The 21,819-nt window shown below is 33.4% G+C and overlaps 1 protein-coding gene and 1 pseudogene across 1 annotated transcript; one reads left to right on the plus strand and one right to left on the minus strand.

Annotated features, from left to right (window-relative positions):
* Window positions 1-18,911, minus strand: part of LOC149169234 (conserved oligomeric Golgi complex subunit 5-like) — a 133,318-nt pseudogene extending 114,407 nt beyond the window's left edge.
* Window positions 18,912-20,703: 1,792 nt separating this feature from the next.
* LOC149169235 (uncharacterized) lies at window positions 20,704-21,598 on the plus strand. Its single transcript, XM_089425124.1, has 2 exons — window positions 20,704-21,444; window positions 21,548-21,598. Exons 1-2 carry the CDS (start codon window positions 20,704-20,706, stop codon window positions 21,596-21,598), a joined length of 792 nt encoding a protein of 263 aa, XP_089281250.1.
* The last annotated feature ends 221 nt before the right edge of the window (window positions 21,599-21,819 follow it).

The following is a 21,819-nucleotide window of genomic DNA, read 5'->3' on the forward strand; positions in this document are numbered from 1 at the left end:
CATACTCGGCCCTCTAACTCGGCTTACTTAGGACTACATCTCTCCTCGCTTGCTTGATCAAATGAGATCCTTCTCACTTAATGTTTTTGAGTTCATACTAAGGCCTCCTTAAGTATATTTTCCTAGATAGGCATCTTAATAACCCTATATAACTTATGAATTTTATCCACTTAGACATTTGGAAATATTAATTTTCCTTTTTAATTTTCTTTTAGAATTTAAAGCCCATATTGGGTACAAAGCCCCTTCGCTTATTTTCCCACAAATACTTTTGTGACCAAAGTCACACAAACCCATATCACTATGCTTGTGGAGTGCCTCCCAAGCTACATAATTCAACAACATAGTCTAGTTATAGTAACTATAAATTTGTCAAGCTCTTGTAGTCAAGCAAGAACATGGTTGGGTTGCCAAATTACAAAATTAAGTAAGGGTAGTTGTGAGGGCATGATAGCTAGGGAGGGTTAGGGCATGCAAAGGGATGGAAAGGCATGCTAACACATGCTAGATAATTTCAATGCATGTTGAGGAGTGTTAGGGAGTGTCGAGGCATCAAAAGGGAAAATATTTCAAAATGGATGGAAATGAACAAATAAGAGTGTGTGCCAGGGAGTTTCAGTGAATTCAAGTGTGTCAAGGACGATGTGTGTTAGAAGAAGTTTATAATATGATTTGTAGGAGGTAATCATATGGTTCCAATAAGGGTCTCAACATAGAAATTCTATACAAATAGAGACTCTGCATTGGGCACAACATTGCTTTTCCTTTATCTATTATTTTTATATGACATGTGGCACACTTTGGTCAAATGCTTATGTTTTAAGCTATTTTAGACAATTGCATATTGTACATTGTTGTGTATAAGTTTTGTGACACTCAGCATGTGCCATATTGTATCTTGTGTGTCTTGTGCATCTTGTGGTTATTGAAAATTCTTAGTTAATTCTCAATTGTTTATATGAATGGGAAATACATGTGAAATATTTCCTATGTAGGCTCTGTTGACTAGTTGTTTTATGGCCATGGCTAGATGTGATCCTTGTCTTAGTAAGTTCTTAAGTGGGACAAGTTGACATTGGAAATGAGTGTCCTAAGATGAGTTATAGGCAGTTATTAAGTGAACAGGGCACAATCTACTTGTAGTAGGTGCAATTGGTCAATTTGTTGCCACTGAAGGAGGAAAATATCACATGAACTATAGTAGCTAAGGACTTGATTGGGTTCCCAAGTCGTGAAAACATGTAAGGCAACTTGTGAGGGCATGAGTGTGAAGGTGTGCTACGGAATGCTAACATGTGCCAGATAGTTTGAAGGCATCTCAAATATGCTTATATGTGTCAAGTGTTAAGGCATGCGAAGATGTGAAAGGCTGTGACAATATGTGTCAGGGAATGTCAAGGCAACACAAAGGAGAAACAAATTAAACTACAAGGAAATGAACACAAAATAGGGTTAATAAGTCGCAATTTATGTTTTCAAGTAGGGGCATGCTAGGCACACCAACAATATGTGCCAATAGGTGCGAAGTGCCAAGTTTTAATGCATTCTAAGTGCCAAATATTCCTCTGTTACTTCTCATCTACTTTCCAATAATTGATCTTAAATAACTCTAATATTAAACCATGCAAAAACATACAAAGGCATCTCAATGAATGCTAGACATGATAAGACTTTCCAAGCGCCAACATGTGCCAAGTGTCAATGTGGGTTAGGGAGTGATAAACATGTATGAAGTGGAATGGAATGTCGAAGAGTTCTAAGGTGTGCCAAAGAGTACAAATTTGTCTTAGGGAGCGCTAAACATGCTATGAAGTGGTAGGGAATGTCGAAGCATGCTAAGGTGTGCTAGAGAGTGCCAACACATGATGAGGAGTGTTATGGAGTACTAGGGAAACACAAGGGAGCACTAGGTCAAAATGCATGGAAGTGAAAGAATATGAGGGTGTGGCAAGGAGTGACAATGGGTGCTAGTTGGCATGTCAAGGATGGAGTGACAAGGTATGTAAAGCACTGGGGAATATCAAGGCATGTCAATAAGTGCCAAAGTGTGCTAGAGATTTCCAGTGTGTGTTAACATGTTGCAAATAGTGCCAAGGCAAGCCAAGATATGCCATATGATAATGAATGCTAAGATGTGTAGGGTGATAGGGTATGCCAATATGTTTAAGTATTGTCAAGGAAAAAAAAGGAAGAACCAATCTAAAATCCAAGGAAAAAGGCATAATAGGGTTAATAAGTTAGGACTTTATCTTCTTCAAAAGGGGCATGCTAGGCACACTAATAATAAGTTCCAATACATGCTAAGTGCCAATGTGTGCCAAGCGGTAATGTATGTTAATGCATTACAAAGTGTTTTAGCCCATGTTAGGGACTACAGGGCATGTACATGCTAGGATAGTGGTATGCTATGCTAGGGCTTGCCAACATGTGCTTAGGTTTCCTAGTCATGGCAAGATGTTCTAGGTACAAAGATGTTCCAAGACATGTGAGGTGCCAAGGAATGTTAGTGTGTGCAAAAGCATGTTAAGGTGTGCCAAGAGTGTTTAGGAGTGATATGTCTCTCTCATTAATAGAATTGATAGAGCTTGATTGTGTATTAAATAATATAGTTCCTACAAACACTAGTGGAACTTTATCCAAAAGGATTTTGTTATATAATAAACCTAATAGACATGAATCACGTATTGACTCAAAGGAAAACCATATTCTCATTACTCTAAGGAAATGATACACACTAATTAATTCTTAAGAAATTGACCGAATATAACCACTATGGCCTTGGACAGATAATGAAAAATACTCCACAACAATGGTCTTAAATTTTTATCTATTGACAAAAAATATAGTAACATGCACATAACATCATAAAAAACTCATTGGAATGATCAATGATGATGAATGCTTTTTTACCATCAAAAAAAGTAACCAAAAAGAGCATTGGTGTGGATCAATAAAAGATCATCACTAGAAGCGTCACGGAAGAGAGAATTAGTGACGGGACTTTAACATCCCTCACCAAAAGTGTAACATAATATTTTTTTGGTGAGAAAATTTAAAGTAACATCACTAAATGCACTTACAACAATGTTTTCTCAAGGATCGTCACGATATGTGACATTGGTGATGGACCTTAAAGGTCCGTCATAGGCATGACCCTCACCAATGACCTTTTTTGTTGTAGCGAAAATTAAAGACCCTGTATAATAAAAAATTTACTATAGCTTTAATAGTAAATTTTTTACTATCTTTATTCCTTTTTAAATTTAATTAAAATAAAATAAAAAAAGTTCAATACTTACCTTAAACCAATGCTTCTTCCTGCAAAATTTCATGTTAGGATTTAACTTTCTCTACCACTACACAATTAGGGATTTTCAATTTAGGAACATTAGATTTAATGGGTTTGTGTACTTACTATATATAGGTCGTTTAAAATATAAAGTAGGGGAATCACTTATTGAATTATATCCAAACCTTGTCGGTACTCTCCTCTTTATTTTAAAATGGCTATATGTTGCGCGGTGCACCATATGCAATGTAATGCACCGGTTCTACCTGAGTAATACAATGCACTGGTAAATTATAACACTTTTGATTCTGTCTAGTCTTTTTGTTGTTGCTCTTGGTGCAATATAACACATGGACGCGCCTCTTTGTTATAACACCATTATATCTTTGTGGTGCGTTGATCCTTACAAATCACACCATTAACCCTCTTCGATCTTACGAAACAACCATATGTTTCACATGGTCTCCTATGTAACATAACACACTAGGGCCACTTGAGTAACACAACACACCAATATATTATAACACTTTGGATTCTATCCAATAGTTTCCTAATAGCAACGTTAAATCATTCTGTTGAGTTTAACTTTACAAATTTCACTGTTAGCCCTCTCCTTTTTTTTAAAAACTACTATATATTTCGTGGTTCACCCTCTATAATATAACGCATCGGGCCTATTAGCGAATTTCAATGCACCAGCATATTATAACACTTTTGATTCTGTCCAGTTTGTTCATCATTGCTCCCAGTGTAATAATTCACTTATGCGTCTGTTCCTAATAGCAATGTTAAATCAATGTGGTGTGTTTAGCCTTACAAATTGCACCATCCTACTTTAAAATTATTTTTAAAAATTATTTTTCCATGACAGTGCTGAATAATTAAAATATTAGTGTGTTTAATCTTATAAATGCACCGGTGCATTTATTAAGATAAACACACTGGTTACTAGATATTATACTTTTTAAAAATTATTTGATTTATTTGTAAAATATATCTAGTGGATTTTTTATTTAATGTTCTAATTTGTATGTTGATAAAAAACTATTATAAGGTCTCAAGTAAGAAAAGTATTGATCGACACAATGACAACACATGAAAAAAATCATAGAAGGAAAGTTCTTTATAAATTCTTTACAAAATTAAGATTTTTCAGCTATATCTAAGTTTAACTAATATGTATTAGTTGACATGTGTCATGTAGAGCCACAAATTTAAGAAGTTAGATAATATTATTTCTAATCTAAGTGCAGAAGAGCATAAAAGGCTAATATAAAAAGTGTAGAATGATGAATCAGATGAATGAGAAAATACTATCCAATATGATTTTTTTTTTTAATTTTCATTAATAATATACTTCAAGGTATTATATAAGATGTTTCAAACAATATATTAATTCATATATGTTTAATGCTCTGCAAGGAGAAACAATGGAGGAAAATATCAATGTAGTTCTAAGAAAAAAGTAATTATGGAACATGTAAATCACAATGAATTCATCCTTAACTCATCCGGAGTGGTGCTGGATGTTATTGAAAGGGTTTGTTCTTTTACAGAACTATGAGGGATCTAGTGGAATGAACATATATATGTACTTTCCTCTTACAATAAAAAAATATGTGCAATGATTTTACTAATAAAATTATATCTAAAATACAGGAAGTGTTTCTAGAGCAATGGTTAATGAGACATGTCAAAACTGCAAAAGCAAAAAAATACAACAACAAAAAGGAATAATTCAAAAGGTATTAGTCCTAATTGTATAAAATGATTTTCTAGAATTGTATGTATATATTACATTAAACAATTAATTTATTAATATCGATTTTGTTAAATTTAACTTTCATATATCATTATAAAAATAATCTTTTAATTTTTTTAGGAAGATTACGAAAGTCCCAAATGATCAACGGGCTAATATACGAATCATGCCAGTAGGAATGTCGAAAATATTGTATAAGGAGATGGTTAAAGAAATGAAGATAATTGCATCACAAGAGGAGCCATCTCAACAACAATATGCTTCAAATGTATGTAATCATGATTGAATTTATACATATAAAAAATAAATTAGCATTAAATATTAATTTTCAAGTATTTTCTTGCAAAAAAAAAAAACAAGATGGAACTCATTCAACACATAAAACATGACAACAAGGAAGAAAAGGGTTGATTTCAAAGTGTGTGAGTAATTGTTAATATTTCCTTATAACAACTCAAGGTTTCATTTATGAATATTTTAAGTTGTTTAACAACAACCATCCTTGAATGTCTTCAAATAGGTGCTAACATAAAAAGAAGAGCCATTGGAAGAATTAATTGACATTGGTTTAAATAATAGTTGTGAGTATATAATGGAATATCAAAAATTAATTGTGGAATTTGTAAGTATCTATGTTATTTGACTTCTCTTAGTTTATAACTAATAGAACAAAAAAATACTTTATATTAAATATATGATTTATAATGGGGTTTAAAAAATGCAAGAAACAATATATGGAACTATGCCAGTAGAATACTTGTTGTAAAAGGGCATGAGATGTGGTTTTGAAAGCATGTGAAATTTTTTTTAGTCACAACTTGCTATGGTACATTTCTTCAATTTACATTGATGCATATTATTTATTTCAATTTTTATTATTCTCAGTAATGTAGATACACTCACTACACTTTAATTTTATGTTTGCAGATGAAACAAGATCAAGAAGAAGAAAACAATCAATGCAATCAACAAAAAATTCCTCCAGATAACCCAAGTCATGGAAGTAGCTTGATCACTGATAGCAGTTCCAATGAAGAATGATGATATGTTTGGATATTAATGGAAGCAGTTGTATTTTGGGTTATCCTATTTTGTGGAGGATGACCCCTTAAGAGTATCAACTTTATCAAAAGAGACAATTTCAACACTAGTTCATTGAGACCCAAATTAGTTAATTCCAACTCAACACTTCTTTCCAAGTCGATATCAGGAAACACATCCTTTTTTTGCCTTGGTGACTAAAACATCTAAGGCAAGTGTGGTCAAAATGTTTGGCATGTGTCATGCTTTAGGACATTTTCTAGTGTGTCACATGTCTGAAGCACAGGATACAAACATAGGGCCCTCGAGTGATGTGCCTGATTATTAAAGTTTAGGGTTATCCTATTTTGGCTAGAGAATAATTATTGTCCTCAACTGTCCGATTTTGCAACAAATTTTGTACTACAAAATTTAAATGTATATTTTTTGCAAATATAAAATGAATAAAATCTAATGGGAAATTTTCAAAATCATCCCTCTCACCACCATGGTAGATCCATAGTTAAGATGGATCTCATCTGGTCATAAAAAACAATTAAAGTGAAATATAGATCCAACAAACCTAAACATTTTCATAAATTTACAATTCGACCGATACTAATTTTTCATGGGAAAAATAATAAAAATGGGGAAGCTCGCTAACAAATGGATGTGATTTCCTAATTTGGAAATCTAATCATGCATGATGAACAAATGATAATGTAATAAAATTGAAAATTAGCTATGCTTCATGTCCGTGAAAATGTGTGTAATATCCCTATCGAAACTCATGTAATTACATAATATTATTATTTAACTTGTTGATGAGTGAAATGAAGAAGTAGTTATGGAACGAATTATAACTACCATTGTTGGTTTAGAGGAAATTATTGAGAGTGGGTGGAATGGTTTGGTTTTTTTTCCTTCGAGTGAATTGAGGTCTATAACCCTACAATCAAACTACAAGCGGTTTTTTGGCCATAGATTTTTCCATGCATTTTAGAGAGGCTCACGCATGGTCCTATCTATACATTTGGACATTTATTTCTTTCAAATATTAGTAATGTGACTCAGTGTGGTGAAGGGTTAGTTTTTTAGGTTGATTTCATGCTAATTCACCTCAGTTCTCATATTAGTAGCGTGATTAAATGTGGTGAAGGGTTAGTTTGTTCGGTTTATTTCTTGCTAATTCATCTTAGCCTTATCCATTTCAGTTTGCAGGGTGAGCTGTTGGATCAAATCTTGTTTACAACGATTATTATTTCGTTGAGGACATGGATGAACTGGAGACACCAAGACCAAGCTCGACAAGCAACGATGACAAGGGCCTGAATTGGAGAATTTTGTCATTAATATTCACCCTTTTTCCTTGATACTCTTCTCTAGCCTCAGTCTCCTCTTCATAGTGGGTCAAGAAAGAGTTGCCAATCATAATCATGGACTATTGAAAGGCACGATGTTTTTATCTGGTCTACAAGATATTATCCAGATATATTTTACTAAGAGATAAGTAACTACATTCCTTATTGAGAAGAATAAGTTGTTTTTGAGATTCTTTTGGAAATATCATTTTGTTGTGCTTAGTTATATATGTCATTCTTGCACGGAAAGATTAAGAAATTATGATAGATTTCAGGAAAACCAATATATATATATATATATATGCATGCATTAAAAAGAAAATATATTACTACATGTAGATAAAGATTTCTATTATATATTTCTCTTAGTAAAGAAAATATATAACTACAACATTAGAAGATAAGTAACCTTGTTGGTCTTTATATAGTATTTCAGATGCCTTTTATATAATAAAATATAGGATGCATGCTCTTTTCTTAATAAGGGATTTCCTACTAGTGTATGAAATAATAACAAATCCAAATTATTTTCGTCGAAGTGAATATAGATTAAAGAGGGTAATTTGTGAAACATTTTCATGGGTGGTGAAAAATAAGAGAGTAAAGCTAATTTGCTTATTTTTCCTGGAAAGTGGGATTTCCTTTCAAATGTGTAGTTTTAATAACTACCTTATGCATTTATAAGACATAAGTCTTTGTTGAATAAAAAAGGTAACTATGACCTTTTGGTTAATTAGAATAAATAAATCTTTTGGTCTTCCTGGAAAAGATACGATGGTTCTTTCCTTAGTCATCGTACAATATTTACATAGTGTTGGAAAGGATTAGTTATTTAATAAATCCATGGAAAATATTCCCATGGATTCTCATGGGTAAGAGGGTTCTTTTGAAAAAAAGAATACATATTTATGAGAAAATATAATAAGCTATCCATAGATCAAATGCACAGAGGCAATATAATTCATAGGAATCTTCTTTAGAAAGAATATGTTTTTCTTATGGGTGAAAGATAAGCCAATGGTGTTAATTCCTTTGCAAGAGATTTTAAATGCTACATGTCTTGGTGGGTAAAAAAATAAATGATTTGTGTGTTGTATATTGGATAGTTTAATTTAATTACATTTGTTAATGCATAAAAGGTTAACATTATTATTATATTATTTATTATGCCCAAAAGAAAGGTTGATTATGCTACTTTCTTGAAAACAGATGCATGAGCATCAAAAATTTTTACATTAAAATATAGAGAATCTATGTCGGGTTCTTGAAAGTAAGTATGTGAAAGGAACACATATGCAGGAGCATAGAAATAATAGCTGATTACTTGTATGAAAATAGAACTATTGTGTTAGATATTTTAAAGAGAAACATGGATCTGTGTGCATAAAATAATAGGTATTATGTTAGATCCTAGAAAGTAAAATATGCAATTACATGCAATAAATGCACTAGATTTACTTTGTAAAATACATATATCTGCACGCAAGAGATAATGACTAACACATTAGTTTTGTTTTAGAACAACACATGTCTTTGTGCATACAATATATTTTGTAAATAGCTCTATCTTGGGAAATATGTTTTTCGAAAATGGACTTGCATTTTCTTGCACGATAATGACATCTATCATGTTAGGCTTCCCTTAGAATTGGCCATGTATTTTTATGTATTATAATATTACTTAGTTACATGCACAAAGAAGAAGCTAAGGGGCTAGCTCTCTTTAAATAAGCTTTTGTCTAATTACATGCACAGAAAAAAAAGATAATTTTCTAGTATCCTTTAAATGAAATCAATGGTTACAATGGTTTCCTTTGGATATGAATGTGTGCTGGTGTGAGAAATTATTTTGACAAGCTTGATAATTATTTGTGTATACATGAACAATGTTTTTGGAAGAAGCATGTTGTGATATTATATTTACATCTCATGTATGCACATGAATAGATGTTTAAATATCATTTTAAAGACTAATTGTTGATTGATTAATAATCTACCTAATCATGTTAGCAAAGCTTGTTGACAACAACAATGACAGTAAAGGATGGTGATTTGTGCCAAAGACAAATTATGTTTAACAATGTGGCATAGAAGAACTAATGATCCATGCTAGTGAGTAGAAGTTGTAGGATGGTCATGTGATGGAACAATCATGCCATAAGGATATAGAGAGTGGTGATCTGTGGGTAAATGGTCTCATGATGATTGTAATAGCTTTTAGCTAGGTATGTTGTATTTTAATTATATTTCTTTATAATATTTTTTAAAAATGGATGACAGATGGACTCCCTTAGAAGCCATTTAGTGAGGGGTGAACACCCTCACGAGTGTTTAATAATAAAATTAAACGTTTTTTGGTTTTCACCCTATGGGGTTTCCAAGGTATATTGGTGTTCAATGATGTGATTGACTAATGTGTCAGTTTGATGATGTTGATTCCTTGCCTGATGTGATGTTCATAATATAAAGCATGTTATTAATTAATCTAGTTTAGGGAATCATGAAATGGATGTAAGGTTCATAATACAACTTACGTTAATATACTAGAACAATTTTTGTTAATGGTTATGCAACTTAATATTCCTCTATTGAGAGTTTCTCTATGTAATTATGAATATTCTATCTAATGGTTAATGATGAATCTGGATTAGTAATTTGGATAGTTACCTATGGATAAATTGTGAATTTTTATTAACTCCATGCATTTTTATGTGAGGTTACCAGGGTATGTTACAAGTGATATCAGAGATAAAGGTTGTGACACTGTTGCCTTTGGGGAATTGTTAAGGAGAAACAAAATTGAGGTATTCTACTAGTGGGCATTAGCTTAGGTACAATCTATATATTGATAAATGCAGCAGAATACTTTGAATTGAGATGTATGGTGCATGTTTATAACTACATTGAAGGGTAATAAGTAATAAGTTTGTTGCAAAACTATATTCATGATATTTGAATTCTGATGAGGATAAAGACTAATAAAACCACTATTACACGCATGAACAATCTTGAACACTCACTAGTGAAAGTGAAATTTGACTACACACATTTGCAAATATGGAAATATGAATGATACATTCAATGAACATGACTAAAGTTACAATGCACTACTTTTAATGAGTGAATGCATGAATGTAAAATATCGGGAGGTTCCTTGAATAAGACAGTAGGATGTTTTAAAAAGGGCATTGGAAGAATCCCATTTAAATAATGAGCCAAGTAGTGAGACTTGACTGTAATAACTAATTGTTGATTAATTCTTGGCTGCATGAAGATGGTTGGTAGTTGTGATTGCTTAGTGTTGCATGACTAACTAGTAAAACTTATAATCATGAATTTAATTTGAATTAATCTTAATACAATATGTAACTAAGTTATTATGGTAGTTACTTCATGTATTGGTATGTTGATGACAATACATAGTGGGAAATTGGAAATGTTTAGGTTGTTACCTTAACTATTATTGACATTTACACATTGATGAGTATTTGCATATATTTTTATGCATGAAAAATATTGTATACATGAAACTAAAATAATTTGGAAAGTGAATAACTGTTAAATGATGCATATGTATGACTAACATTGATGATGGGATTAAGTAGTGGTAGCTCAATGGCAACGAGAAAACCTTTCAAGGTAAAATGTTGCAATGTTAATTGCAATTGTAAATGAGAAAGTATAATATTATATGATAGGCATGATTGCGTTACTTGGAAAATTAGAATGCATACAACATGTATGTCAATTATGTTTCCTATCAATCTAGATATTAGGGACCCATGTTGAGGGTTAAGTATAAATGCATGGTGTACATGAATGTTTCTTTTGTTAATGATAATGTGAATATGGTTCGTTATATCAATTATGGTGGGAAAGAGTTCTAAAATATAAATTTAACATGCCATATAGTTGTGGATAGTTGTGAAAGGCTAGAAGGCCTTGGGTTAATGGTGGTTTCGTGCCCAAAGGGGTTGATGGAACTTTCCTACCAAGATTTCCTGTCCTTAGAGACAAAAGATATCAGTAAGGGAAAAGAGTTAGCCAAGATGGTGAAGAGTGTAAAAGGATTGAAGAAACTCTGTTAATTTGGATCCGGTTGGAAGAGGCCCAAAATTCCTCATAGACAGGACATTGTGAGAGGAATAGGTAGGACACTTCCAAGAGGAATATTGTATTCAACACTATGTGGTCATTGGAATTCTGGAGTTGGTTGCCTAGTGTAACTCCATACTAGACCTAGTATGGTCTGTGTTAGAGAATTTTTTGGATATGGAAATGACTCGATCTGGCTATGTAAACTAGCTCCCATGGGTTGGGATGAGCATTATTTTTCCATTGTGGTTCTCATAGTAGAACAAATTAACTAATAAGTTATGTGTTACATTAAAAATGAATTTTCTATATAATTTTGTAAATATTTTATGGACATTAGACTGGAAATATAAGTTCCTTTATTGTATTACTAATCTTTTAATTGTCTTAGAAGGAGTTAGGACATTGTGCACTTGTTGCATTTATTGATAATTTCAATGATTGGAGAGCTAGGTGCTCTCTAAGTACTTTTATAATTATTGTGTGGATGTCTTTAGTGGGAGATAAGACATAAGATAGTTCGCACATGGTGCAATGATTTATCATTTTGGTTATTAGAGTGTTGGTTCTCTCTAAGTAGTTGTAGAAGTACTGTGATTGAAATGTCACTTAACATTTCATGAATGATTGATAGTTAAGAGTATTTTATTTAGTTGAAAATATTGTGACTAATATGATTACACTGGATTTGTTAGTCATTTATTACAGGGTGTTTTCCATGGAGTGTAGACGGGTTTTCAATCCATTATTAGAGAACTTTCATAAAAGTGACCATGACTTTCAAGAGTAATGGGTAAGTAATGGTAAGATGGTAAACAATTTTTTTTTTTATTCTATGAATTTTAATAATGGACATGTGATGGAAAGTATAATTTGGTTATTTTTATAGTCGTAATTGATTATGATTATTGATAAAACATATTTTTTTTCTTATGAGTCTATATTGGAAATAAAATTATTCATTTTGAAGGTGAAGTACCACCTTTTGATTGTTTTAATTGTGATATTGTGAGTAAAAGATAACGATAAACACCAAGGACGGTGTTTACTTTGAGGGGGGAAGTAGGTAATATCCATACCAAAACTCGTGTAATTACATAATATTATTGTTTAACTTGTGGATGTTTGGAATCAAGACGTATTTATGGAACGACTTGTAACTACCATTGTGATTTCAAAGGAAACCATTTGGAGTGGGTGGATTGGTTTGGTTTTTTTCCTTCGAGTGGATTAAGTTCTATAACACTACACTCAAACTACATGCATTTTTTTGGCCATAGGTTTGTGCATGTGTTTTAGAGAGGCTCGAGCATGGTCCTATCTATACATTTGGACAATTATTTGTCTCTCATATCAGTAGCACAGTTCAGTGTGGTGAAAGGTTAGTTTGTTAGGTTGATTTCATGCTAATTCACCTTATCCATATCCCTTTCAGTTTGCATTTGGTGAGTTGTTGGATCAAATCTCATTTACAACGATTATTATTTGGTTGAGGACATGGATGTAGTGGAGACACCATGATCAAGTTCGACAGGAAATGATGTTAAGGGCACGAATTAGAGAGTGCAACATTTAATATTCACCCTTTTTCCTTGATACTCTTCGCTATGCTCAGGCTCCTCTTCATAGTGGGTCAAGAAAGAGTTTCCAATCATAATCATGGACTACTAAGAGGCACGGTTTGTTTCTATGGTCTACAAGAGATTATCCATATATATTTTACTAAGAGATAAGCAACTGCATTCCTTATTTAGAAGAATAAGTTGGTTTTGAGATTCTTCGGAAAATATCATGTCGTTGTAGTTATTTATATATGTCATTCTTGCATGGAATGATTAATAAATTATAATAGATTTCGGGAAAAGAAATATATATACATTCATGCAGTAAAAATAAAATATATTACTACATGTAGATAAAGATTGTTATTATATATTTTTCTTGGTTAAGAAAATATATTACTACATGTAGATAAATATTGTTATTATATATTTTTCTTGGTAAAGAAAATATATTACTACATGTAGATAAAGATTGTTATTATATATTTTTCTTGGTAAAGAAAATATATTACTACATGTAGATAAAGATTGATATTTTATATTTTTGTTAGTAAAGAAAATATATTACTACATATAGATAGATATTGTTATTATATAATTGCACCACTAGAAGATAAGTAATCTTGCTTGCCTTTATATAACATTGCATATGCCTTTTATGTAAGAAAATATAAGATGTGTGCTCTTTTCTTGAAAAGGGATTTCGTAATGGTGTATGAAATAATAACAAATCCAAGTTATTTTCTTGCAAGTGAATATAGATTAAAGAGGGTAATTTGTGAAATATTTTCATGGGTGGTGAAAAATAAAAGAGAAAATATAATTAGATTATTTTTCTTGGGAAGTGGGATTTCCTTTGAAATGTGTAGTTTTAATAACTACCTTATGGGTTTATAAGGCATAAGTGTTTTTTCAGAAAAAAATAAGTAACTATGACCTTTGGGTTAATTAGAATAAATAAATATTATGATGTTCTTGAAAAAAAACACAATGATTTTGTGATTAGTCATGGTACAATATTTCCATAGTGTTGGAAAATATTCCCATGGATTATCATGGGTAAGAGAGTTTTGAGAGAGTTATTTTGAAAAAAAGAATACATAGTTATGAGAAAATATAATAACCTATGCATAGATCAAATGCACAGACATAATATAAGTCATAGGAATTTTCTTTGGAAGGAATATTCTTTTCTTATGGGTGAAAGAGAAGTCAATGTTGTTAATTCCTTTGTAAGAGTTTGCAAAAGTTACATGTTTTGGTGGGTAAAAAGATAATTGATTTTTGTATTGTATATTGGATAGTTTGATTTAATTGCATGGTTTAAAATTATTATTATGTTAGCTCTTATGCCCAAAATAAAGGTTTATTATGATACTTTCTTGAAAACATATGCATGAGAACTTTGTTATGACACTTTCTTCGAAACAAATTCATAAGAAATTTGTACATTAAAAGATAGCGAAACTATGTTGGGTTCTTGAAAATAACTATGTGAAAATAACACATTTGTAGGAGCATAGAAATAATAGTTGATTACATGCATGAAAATAGAAACATTGTGTTATATATTTTAAAAAGAAATATGGATTCGTAGAGCTATTGTCTTAGACATTTTAAAGAGAAACATGGATTTGTGCGCAGAAAAGAATAAGTATTATGTTAGATCCTTTTTAAGATACATATATCTACATGCAAGAAATAATGGCTAACACATTAGTTTTGCTTTAGAGAAACACATGTCTTTTTGCATAAAATATATTTTGTAAATAGCTCTATGTTGGGAAAGATGCTTTTCAAAAAGGGACTTGCATTTGCTTTCAAGGTAATGATGACGATCATGTTAGCCTTCCCTTAGAAGTGGCCATGTATCTTTATGTATTATAATAATGTCTATTGTATTGGAAAGATTACTTAGTTACATGCACAAAGAAGACGTTAAGGGGCTAGCTCTCATGAATAAGTTTTTATCTTTTTACATGCATGGAAAAAAATATAAGTTGCTAGTATCCTTTAAATGCAATGAATGGTTATATTGGTTTCCTTTCTATATGAATGTGTGCTAGTGTGAGAATGATCATAGTAACATGGTAACTATTTTGACATGCTTGACAATTATTTGTTTATACATGCACAATGTTGTTAGAAGAAGCATTTTTTGATTTATATTTACATCTCACGTATGCACATGAATAGATGATAAAAGATCAGTTTTAAAGACTGATTATTTATTGATTAATACTCTACCTAATCATGTTACCAAAGCTTTTGGACAACAACAATGATAGGAAAGGATGGTGATTTGTGGTGAAGACAAGTTATGTTAACATTGTGGCAGATAAGAACTAGTGATCCATGCTGATGAGTACAAGCTACAGGATGGTCTACTGATGGAACAATTATGCCATAAGGATATAGAGAGTGGTGATTGTGGGTAAATGGTTTCATAATGATTTTAATAGCTTTTATCTAGGTATGATGTATTGTAATGATATTTATTTGTAATATATTTTAACAATGCATAAGGGTTGGACTCCCTTATAAACCATTGAGTGAGGGGTGAACACCCTTAGTAGCGTTTAATAATAAAATTAAACATTTGCTAGTTTTCACCCTATGGGGTTTCCAATGTATATTGGTGTTCAATGATGTGATTGACTAATGTGTCAGTTTGATGATGTTGATTCCTTTCCTGATGTGATGCTCATTATTTAAAGCAGGTGATTAATTAATCTAGTTAAGGGAATCATGAAATGGATGCAAGGTTCCTCATACACCTTTAGGTAGTGAGATTAATATGTCAACATCTCCTCATAATATAAACTATTACAAGTACAGACACTTACAATTCCTAAGTGCTCTCTTTGTAATTAAAATACATTTTTTCCCATTGGATTTCTTAAAATATTTGCAAGCTGATCTTTGGACCCACAAAAAACATGTATTATGTTCCCATCATTTCCAAGCTCACAAATGAAATGAAAATGTGTGTCAATGTGCTTGCTCTTTTTGTGGAAAAAATTCTTTTTCGATAAAGAAATTTCTAAACTTTTATCGCAGTAAGTAGGAGTTGGCTCCTTCTGAATATTTGATAGATCTTTTAACAATCTTCTCAACGACATCACTTGACAAGCTGTTGAATTTGCTGCTACATATTTCTCCTTTGTAGAAGATATTGAAATGATTGATTGTTTCTTGGATTCCCGTGAAATTAGTTTGATTCCAAGATGACAAGCATACCATGAAGTGTTTTTTTATCATCTAAACTCCTTGGATAATCACTATCTGTATGATATGAAAGTGAACAATTTTCAGAATGTGTATAGAACAAACCATAGTGTATGGTCCTTGTAACATACCTTAAGATACTTTTTTCAACCTTCCAGTATAAATGTTAGGTGATTGCATAAACCTAAATATAGAAATTCCTGCAAGCATGATATCAGGTCTAGTTGTAGTGAGATACAACAAAATACCAACTAGATTTTTATACAATGTGGGATCAACTAGTGGTTCTATATATTATTTTCTTAGCTTGGTGCCTTCAGTAATTGGTGTATCAACTCGTTTACAATTTGTCATTCGGAAATTTTGGATGATATCAGTGGCATGTTGTTTTTTACCAACAAAAATTTGATTAGCATGCTGGTGAATTTTGATGCCTAAGAAGTATTGCATGACCCCTAGATCTGTCATATCAAACTTTGTTTGCATTTCTACTTTGAAGTCTTCTAATATGATATTGTGAGTATAAATAATATCATCTACATAAAGGCATATGATAAGAGTTTTACCTTCATGACCTTTGTTATGCAAAGTTGGCTCATGGTTGCTTCTCCAAAATCCACTTTTGATTAGATAGGTATTGATGCAACTGTACCAAGCTCTTAGAGCTTGTTTAAAGCCATACAATGCTTTCTTCAATATATATACCTTATAACACATATTTTATTAAATTTGGAATTAAATAGTGGATATAGAATTTCAAAATAACCAAAAAACTCAATTCTAGTGATGTCCTTGTAATAAAAAAGTTCAAATTTTAATGAAATATGTGTTTTATGCTATTCTCCTGGAACTTCAAAACTAGGAGGCTTCTCTACATAAACCTCTTCCTGCAATATACCATTTAGGAAGGAATATTTTACATCATGCTAATAGACTTTCCATTTGTGTTGCGTTGTTGTGGATAAGATGGTTCTAACAATGTCTAACCTTGCTACTAGAGAAATGGTTTTAGCATAGTTGACACCAAATTGTTGCGAGAATCCTTTGGTAACCAACCTTAACTTATGTTTCTCAATTTCTCCTTTTTTATTCAACTTGGTCTTACATAGAAATTTTACAACAATTTTGGTTTTGTCTCTTGGGATATCAACTAATTCCCAAGTCTGGTTATTCTCTATGGCAACAATTTCTTGGTTCATTGTATCAATCCAATGCTTTGATTTAACTGCTTCTTCAAAATGGGTTGCTTGAGATGAACGAAATGAAAATAAATTTTGCTGGTTAAACTCATGCTCCTACTCATATATTTCTCTAATTCTTCTTTTTTTCTAATTATCTTTTGAAGATGTTGAATCACCAGTGGATTCACTGCTTGAAAATGTACCATTTTTAGAATGGTATGGCTCTTCTTGAACTTGCAATCTTGGTTGTTTTACTGGATAAAAAGTCTAATTTAAATCTTCATCAACATGATCAGACCAAGATTTATTTTCAAAAAAATTAACATCTATTCTTAAAAAAACTTCTTGGTAACTGGAATATAAATTTTGTAGGCCTTTGACTTCTCACTATAGGCTACGAAAATATATATTTCACTCCTATCATCAAGATTCTTTCTTAGCTTCCGAGGAACATGTGAAAATGTTATTACTCCAAAAATTCTAATCCGAGATACATTTACCTTTTTACCATCCCATGGTTTTTGAGGTACTATATCTTTTAGATTGGTTGTTGGATATTTGTTGATAACAGACACTATTATTGAAACTACTTCATCCCAATAGTTATTTGACAACTTCTTCTCATGAAACATACATCTCATCGTGTTCATGATCGACAGATTTTTCCTTTCTAGTACTCTGTTTTGTTGTGGAGTATATCTTGCATGATGATTTCTTGTTTTTGAAAAAAATATTTGAAGTCATTGGAGCTATATTTTCCTCTTCTCTCAGACTTGAATACTTTCAAAGACTTTCCACTATGCTTTTTTTCTTCTTCCTTGAACTCTTTAAATCTCGAGAAAGTAGCTAATATATTTTTGATAAAAAGACACCCATATCTTCATGTCATAATCATCAATGGATGTTAGAAAATAAATACTACCACCAATGGACTCTGTCTGCATTGGGCCACATATATCTGCATGGACTAGCTCTAAAGGCTCTTTTTCTTTAAAGGAAGATGTTGGAAAGCTATCTCTTTTATGCTCATATAAAACGCAAATTTCACAATTAGAATACTTTTCATTCATAATAGGGAGACAAATGATGATTGAGTGTTTCTAAAGAAGACTTGGACTCTTGAATGTGATGTGGCCATATAAATGCCATAGATGAGACTCATCTATTATTGACACATTGTGGACTTAATACTATGAGATATTTCTACTTCTAAGAGTCAATGGAAGCATCCCATTCTTGGTTTTTTCAACCTTTTCTATTAGTCTTCTATTAGGATGTTTTTCATAGATATAACATGTTTTCCCTTGAGGTACTAGAGAATGAAAAAATGCGCTCTGAGGCGATACGCTAGAGGACAACAAAAAACCTAGCCGCCATTTTTCGACCTGCCATCGATTCTGCAGGTCTCTCCATTGACGGCCGCAAATGATACCAGACGCAGGAGGGGAGAGCTCTGCCTCCCCTCCACGGGACACACATATGACTGACAACAAGCAAAAGCCTGTGATCCAGCCCACTGCAGACACAGGTTTAAACACAGAAGAAAACCAGCAAAGGACGCAGACAGAACAGCAGCATGCAGCCCAGAATGCAGAGGACACAGAAAACAAGGACAAATACACCAATGCGGAATCATCCAAGACCAAAGCGACTTCCAGGACCTGCATACCCAAAGCGGCAGAATCAATCAAGGTGGATCTTCCCAGCCACCGTATCAATAGCGAAATACAATACATGCAGGACTACGCTCTCATTGGAAAGTTTCTGGGATTTTGGCCCACAGAGAAAGCCTTACAAGGCTGGATAGCTTCCAAATGGAAGCCAAAAGGACAAGTGACGTTGCAGCTTGGCCCAAAGGGTTTCTTCACAGCTATTTTCAACTGTCTCGAAGATAAAACGAAAGTATTTGAAGGTGGCCCGTACTTCTTCAACTCCTCCGGTCTGTATCTAACTGAATGGAAGCCAAGATTCAATCCGGATAAAGAAGACTTCAGCTGGGCCCCTGTTTGGATTCGAATGTATTCACTTCCTGTGGAATATTGGAAAGAAGAGACACTGGCTGATATAGGCAACAAGCTGGGGACATTTATCAAAGTTGCTACCGAAACAAAATCTCGCAAATACACCTCCTATGCCAGGATATGCGTCAAGATGCACCTAACCAAGACGCTTGCAGACACGGTAAGTCTCTTTCACGATGATTATGAATGGAAGCAGTCTTTAGATTATGAACATATCCCCTTTCGCTGTAGAAAATGTCATGAGCACGGCCATCTCTTCCGTGACTGCCCCTTAAATGTTCAGCCATCTATTCCTTCGAATGAGACAAATAAGGATCAAGATGGCTATACCAAAGTCCCCACTCGTCGCCGGCATGCCAAGAAAAACCAGGCCATTCCTGATCCAGGACCCAAGGTGAACCTCCAGAACCGATTCACGGTTCTTGCCTCTCAGGACTCACCAAATCCATCCCACTCTGAAATCCAGGTCCATCAAATCCCCATTGAACCCCCCCCAACCGATCCATCTCCTTATCTCCTTCGGATCCCACCATCTCCAAACCTGCAGATGCTTCCCCTCTGATGCTCACCAAATCTGTCTCAGATCTCGACCCCCCTTTACCCTCCAAAGGGAAATCCAAATTGAATGAAAATCAAATAGCTTCAGATATGGATCTTGATGCCGCTCTCGCCTTAAGTCTTCATGATAATATTGAGGAAATGGAGCAAAACATTCCGATCACTATGGAGGAAGACAGAGCAGATGTAAACTTAGAAGAGTTTGATATCTCCAAGCTGGATATCTCCAAATTGGAGAATGCATGCAAACAAAAAGAATATGAATCAATCCCCCTCTGGCAAATAGATAAAATTGAAGGAGTCTTGTCGCGAGTACATCACCACAAGAGTCTGGGCATTCAAGGTGGTAGTCACTGGGATGGAAAAAAAATCATGAAAGAAACAAAGAAAAGAGGCCGGAAAACAGACCTTCAAAGAACAATAACAATTGGGGAGACATTAATGGATTCGGGGTTATTTCCCAAGCTGACAAAGTTCTTCAAACCCTCAACGCAATCTCCATGAAGCTCACATCCTGGAATGTCAGAGGACTCAACAGTCCCTCAAAACACAGAATGATAAAAAACTTGATTATGCAAGAACAACCAGCAGTAGTCTTTCTCCAAGAAACTAAAAGCAGTAGCACAATGATAGATAAACTTGGCAGCAAAATATGGGCAGGCAGTAGGTCAATTTCTGTCGACGCTTCAGGAGCGTCAGGCGGCTTGGCTATTTTATGGAATCCGCAGATAGTTACGTTGGACAATTTCCATGCCACTCTCCATCTCATTCAAGCCACTTTCCATCTTATAGGCACCAACATTCATGGGCACCTCACCAATGTATATTTCCCTCAGTCGATTCAGCAAAAATTGGACCTCTTGGACACGATCTCTCTCCTTAATACAAATAGACGTTTCCCCTTGTGGATTGGGGGGGGAGATTTCAATATCATAAAATCAATGGAGGAAAAACAAGGAGGCAGAGTGCGGCTCGACAGCGACAGTTCGGGCTTCAAGCAATTCATCCAGAACAATCAGCTCATGGACATTCCTACCTCCAATGGTATTTTTACTTGGTCCAACAAGCGCAAAGGAGCACACCATATAGCCTCAAGGTTGGATCGTTTTCTTATATCTGACAATGCGATCCACCTGGGAGGAGACTTCAGCACCTCAATAATTCCACAAAGTGGCTCGGATCATTGGCCCATTCTGCTTCACTGGTCAAGACCAGGTCATGGCTGCAACAGACCCTTTCGCTTTGAAGCCTTCTGGCTACAACATAGCAAATTAAAGGACATAGTAACTCAAGCTTGGACATCATATTCACCACCAGCGGGAGCCAAGATGTATCAGTTTCAGGAAAAGTTAAAACATCTGAAACAAGTATTAAAAAGATGGAACCGTACCCATTTTGGCAACATACAGGAAAGCAAACAGAAGCTGGAGCAGCAAATGAAAGAACTTCAACAAAATTTCATTCTTGCAGGACGCACCGAAGAACAAATTCAACAAGAGCAGAGCCTATGGAGACAGATAGAAGAACGCCAACAACAAGAGGAAATTTTATGGAAACAAAAATCCCGAATCAGTTGGCTGAAAGAAGGGGAAAAAAACACTAAGTTCTTTCACAAAACTACAATTCAAAGGCGTATGCACAACAAAATAACCTTTGTCAATAACCAACAGGGTGATAGAATTGAAGTTCATGAAGAAATGGAAAAAGAATTCACAGACTACTTCAAGGACATTCTAAAGGAA

This window comes from Pinus tabuliformis, chromosome 4_2, assembly GCF_031772625.1.
Source record: "Pinus tabuliformis cultivar Carrire ecotype Pingquan chromosome 4_2, CPIR1, whole genome shotgun sequence".
Classification (NCBI taxonomy): domain Eukaryota; kingdom Viridiplantae; phylum Streptophyta; class Pinopsida; order Pinales; family Pinaceae; genus Pinus; species Pinus tabuliformis.

Coding starts and splice junctions, on each gene's coding strand:
- LOC149169235 (XM_089425124.1), top strand. CDS start 20,704: ATGATAGATAAACTTGGCAGCAAAATATGGGCAGGCAGTAGGTCAATT. Junction 21,445..21,547: donor AGTTAAAACATCTGAAACAA/GTATTAAAAAGA, acceptor TCATTCTTGCAG/GACGCACCGAAGAACAAATT.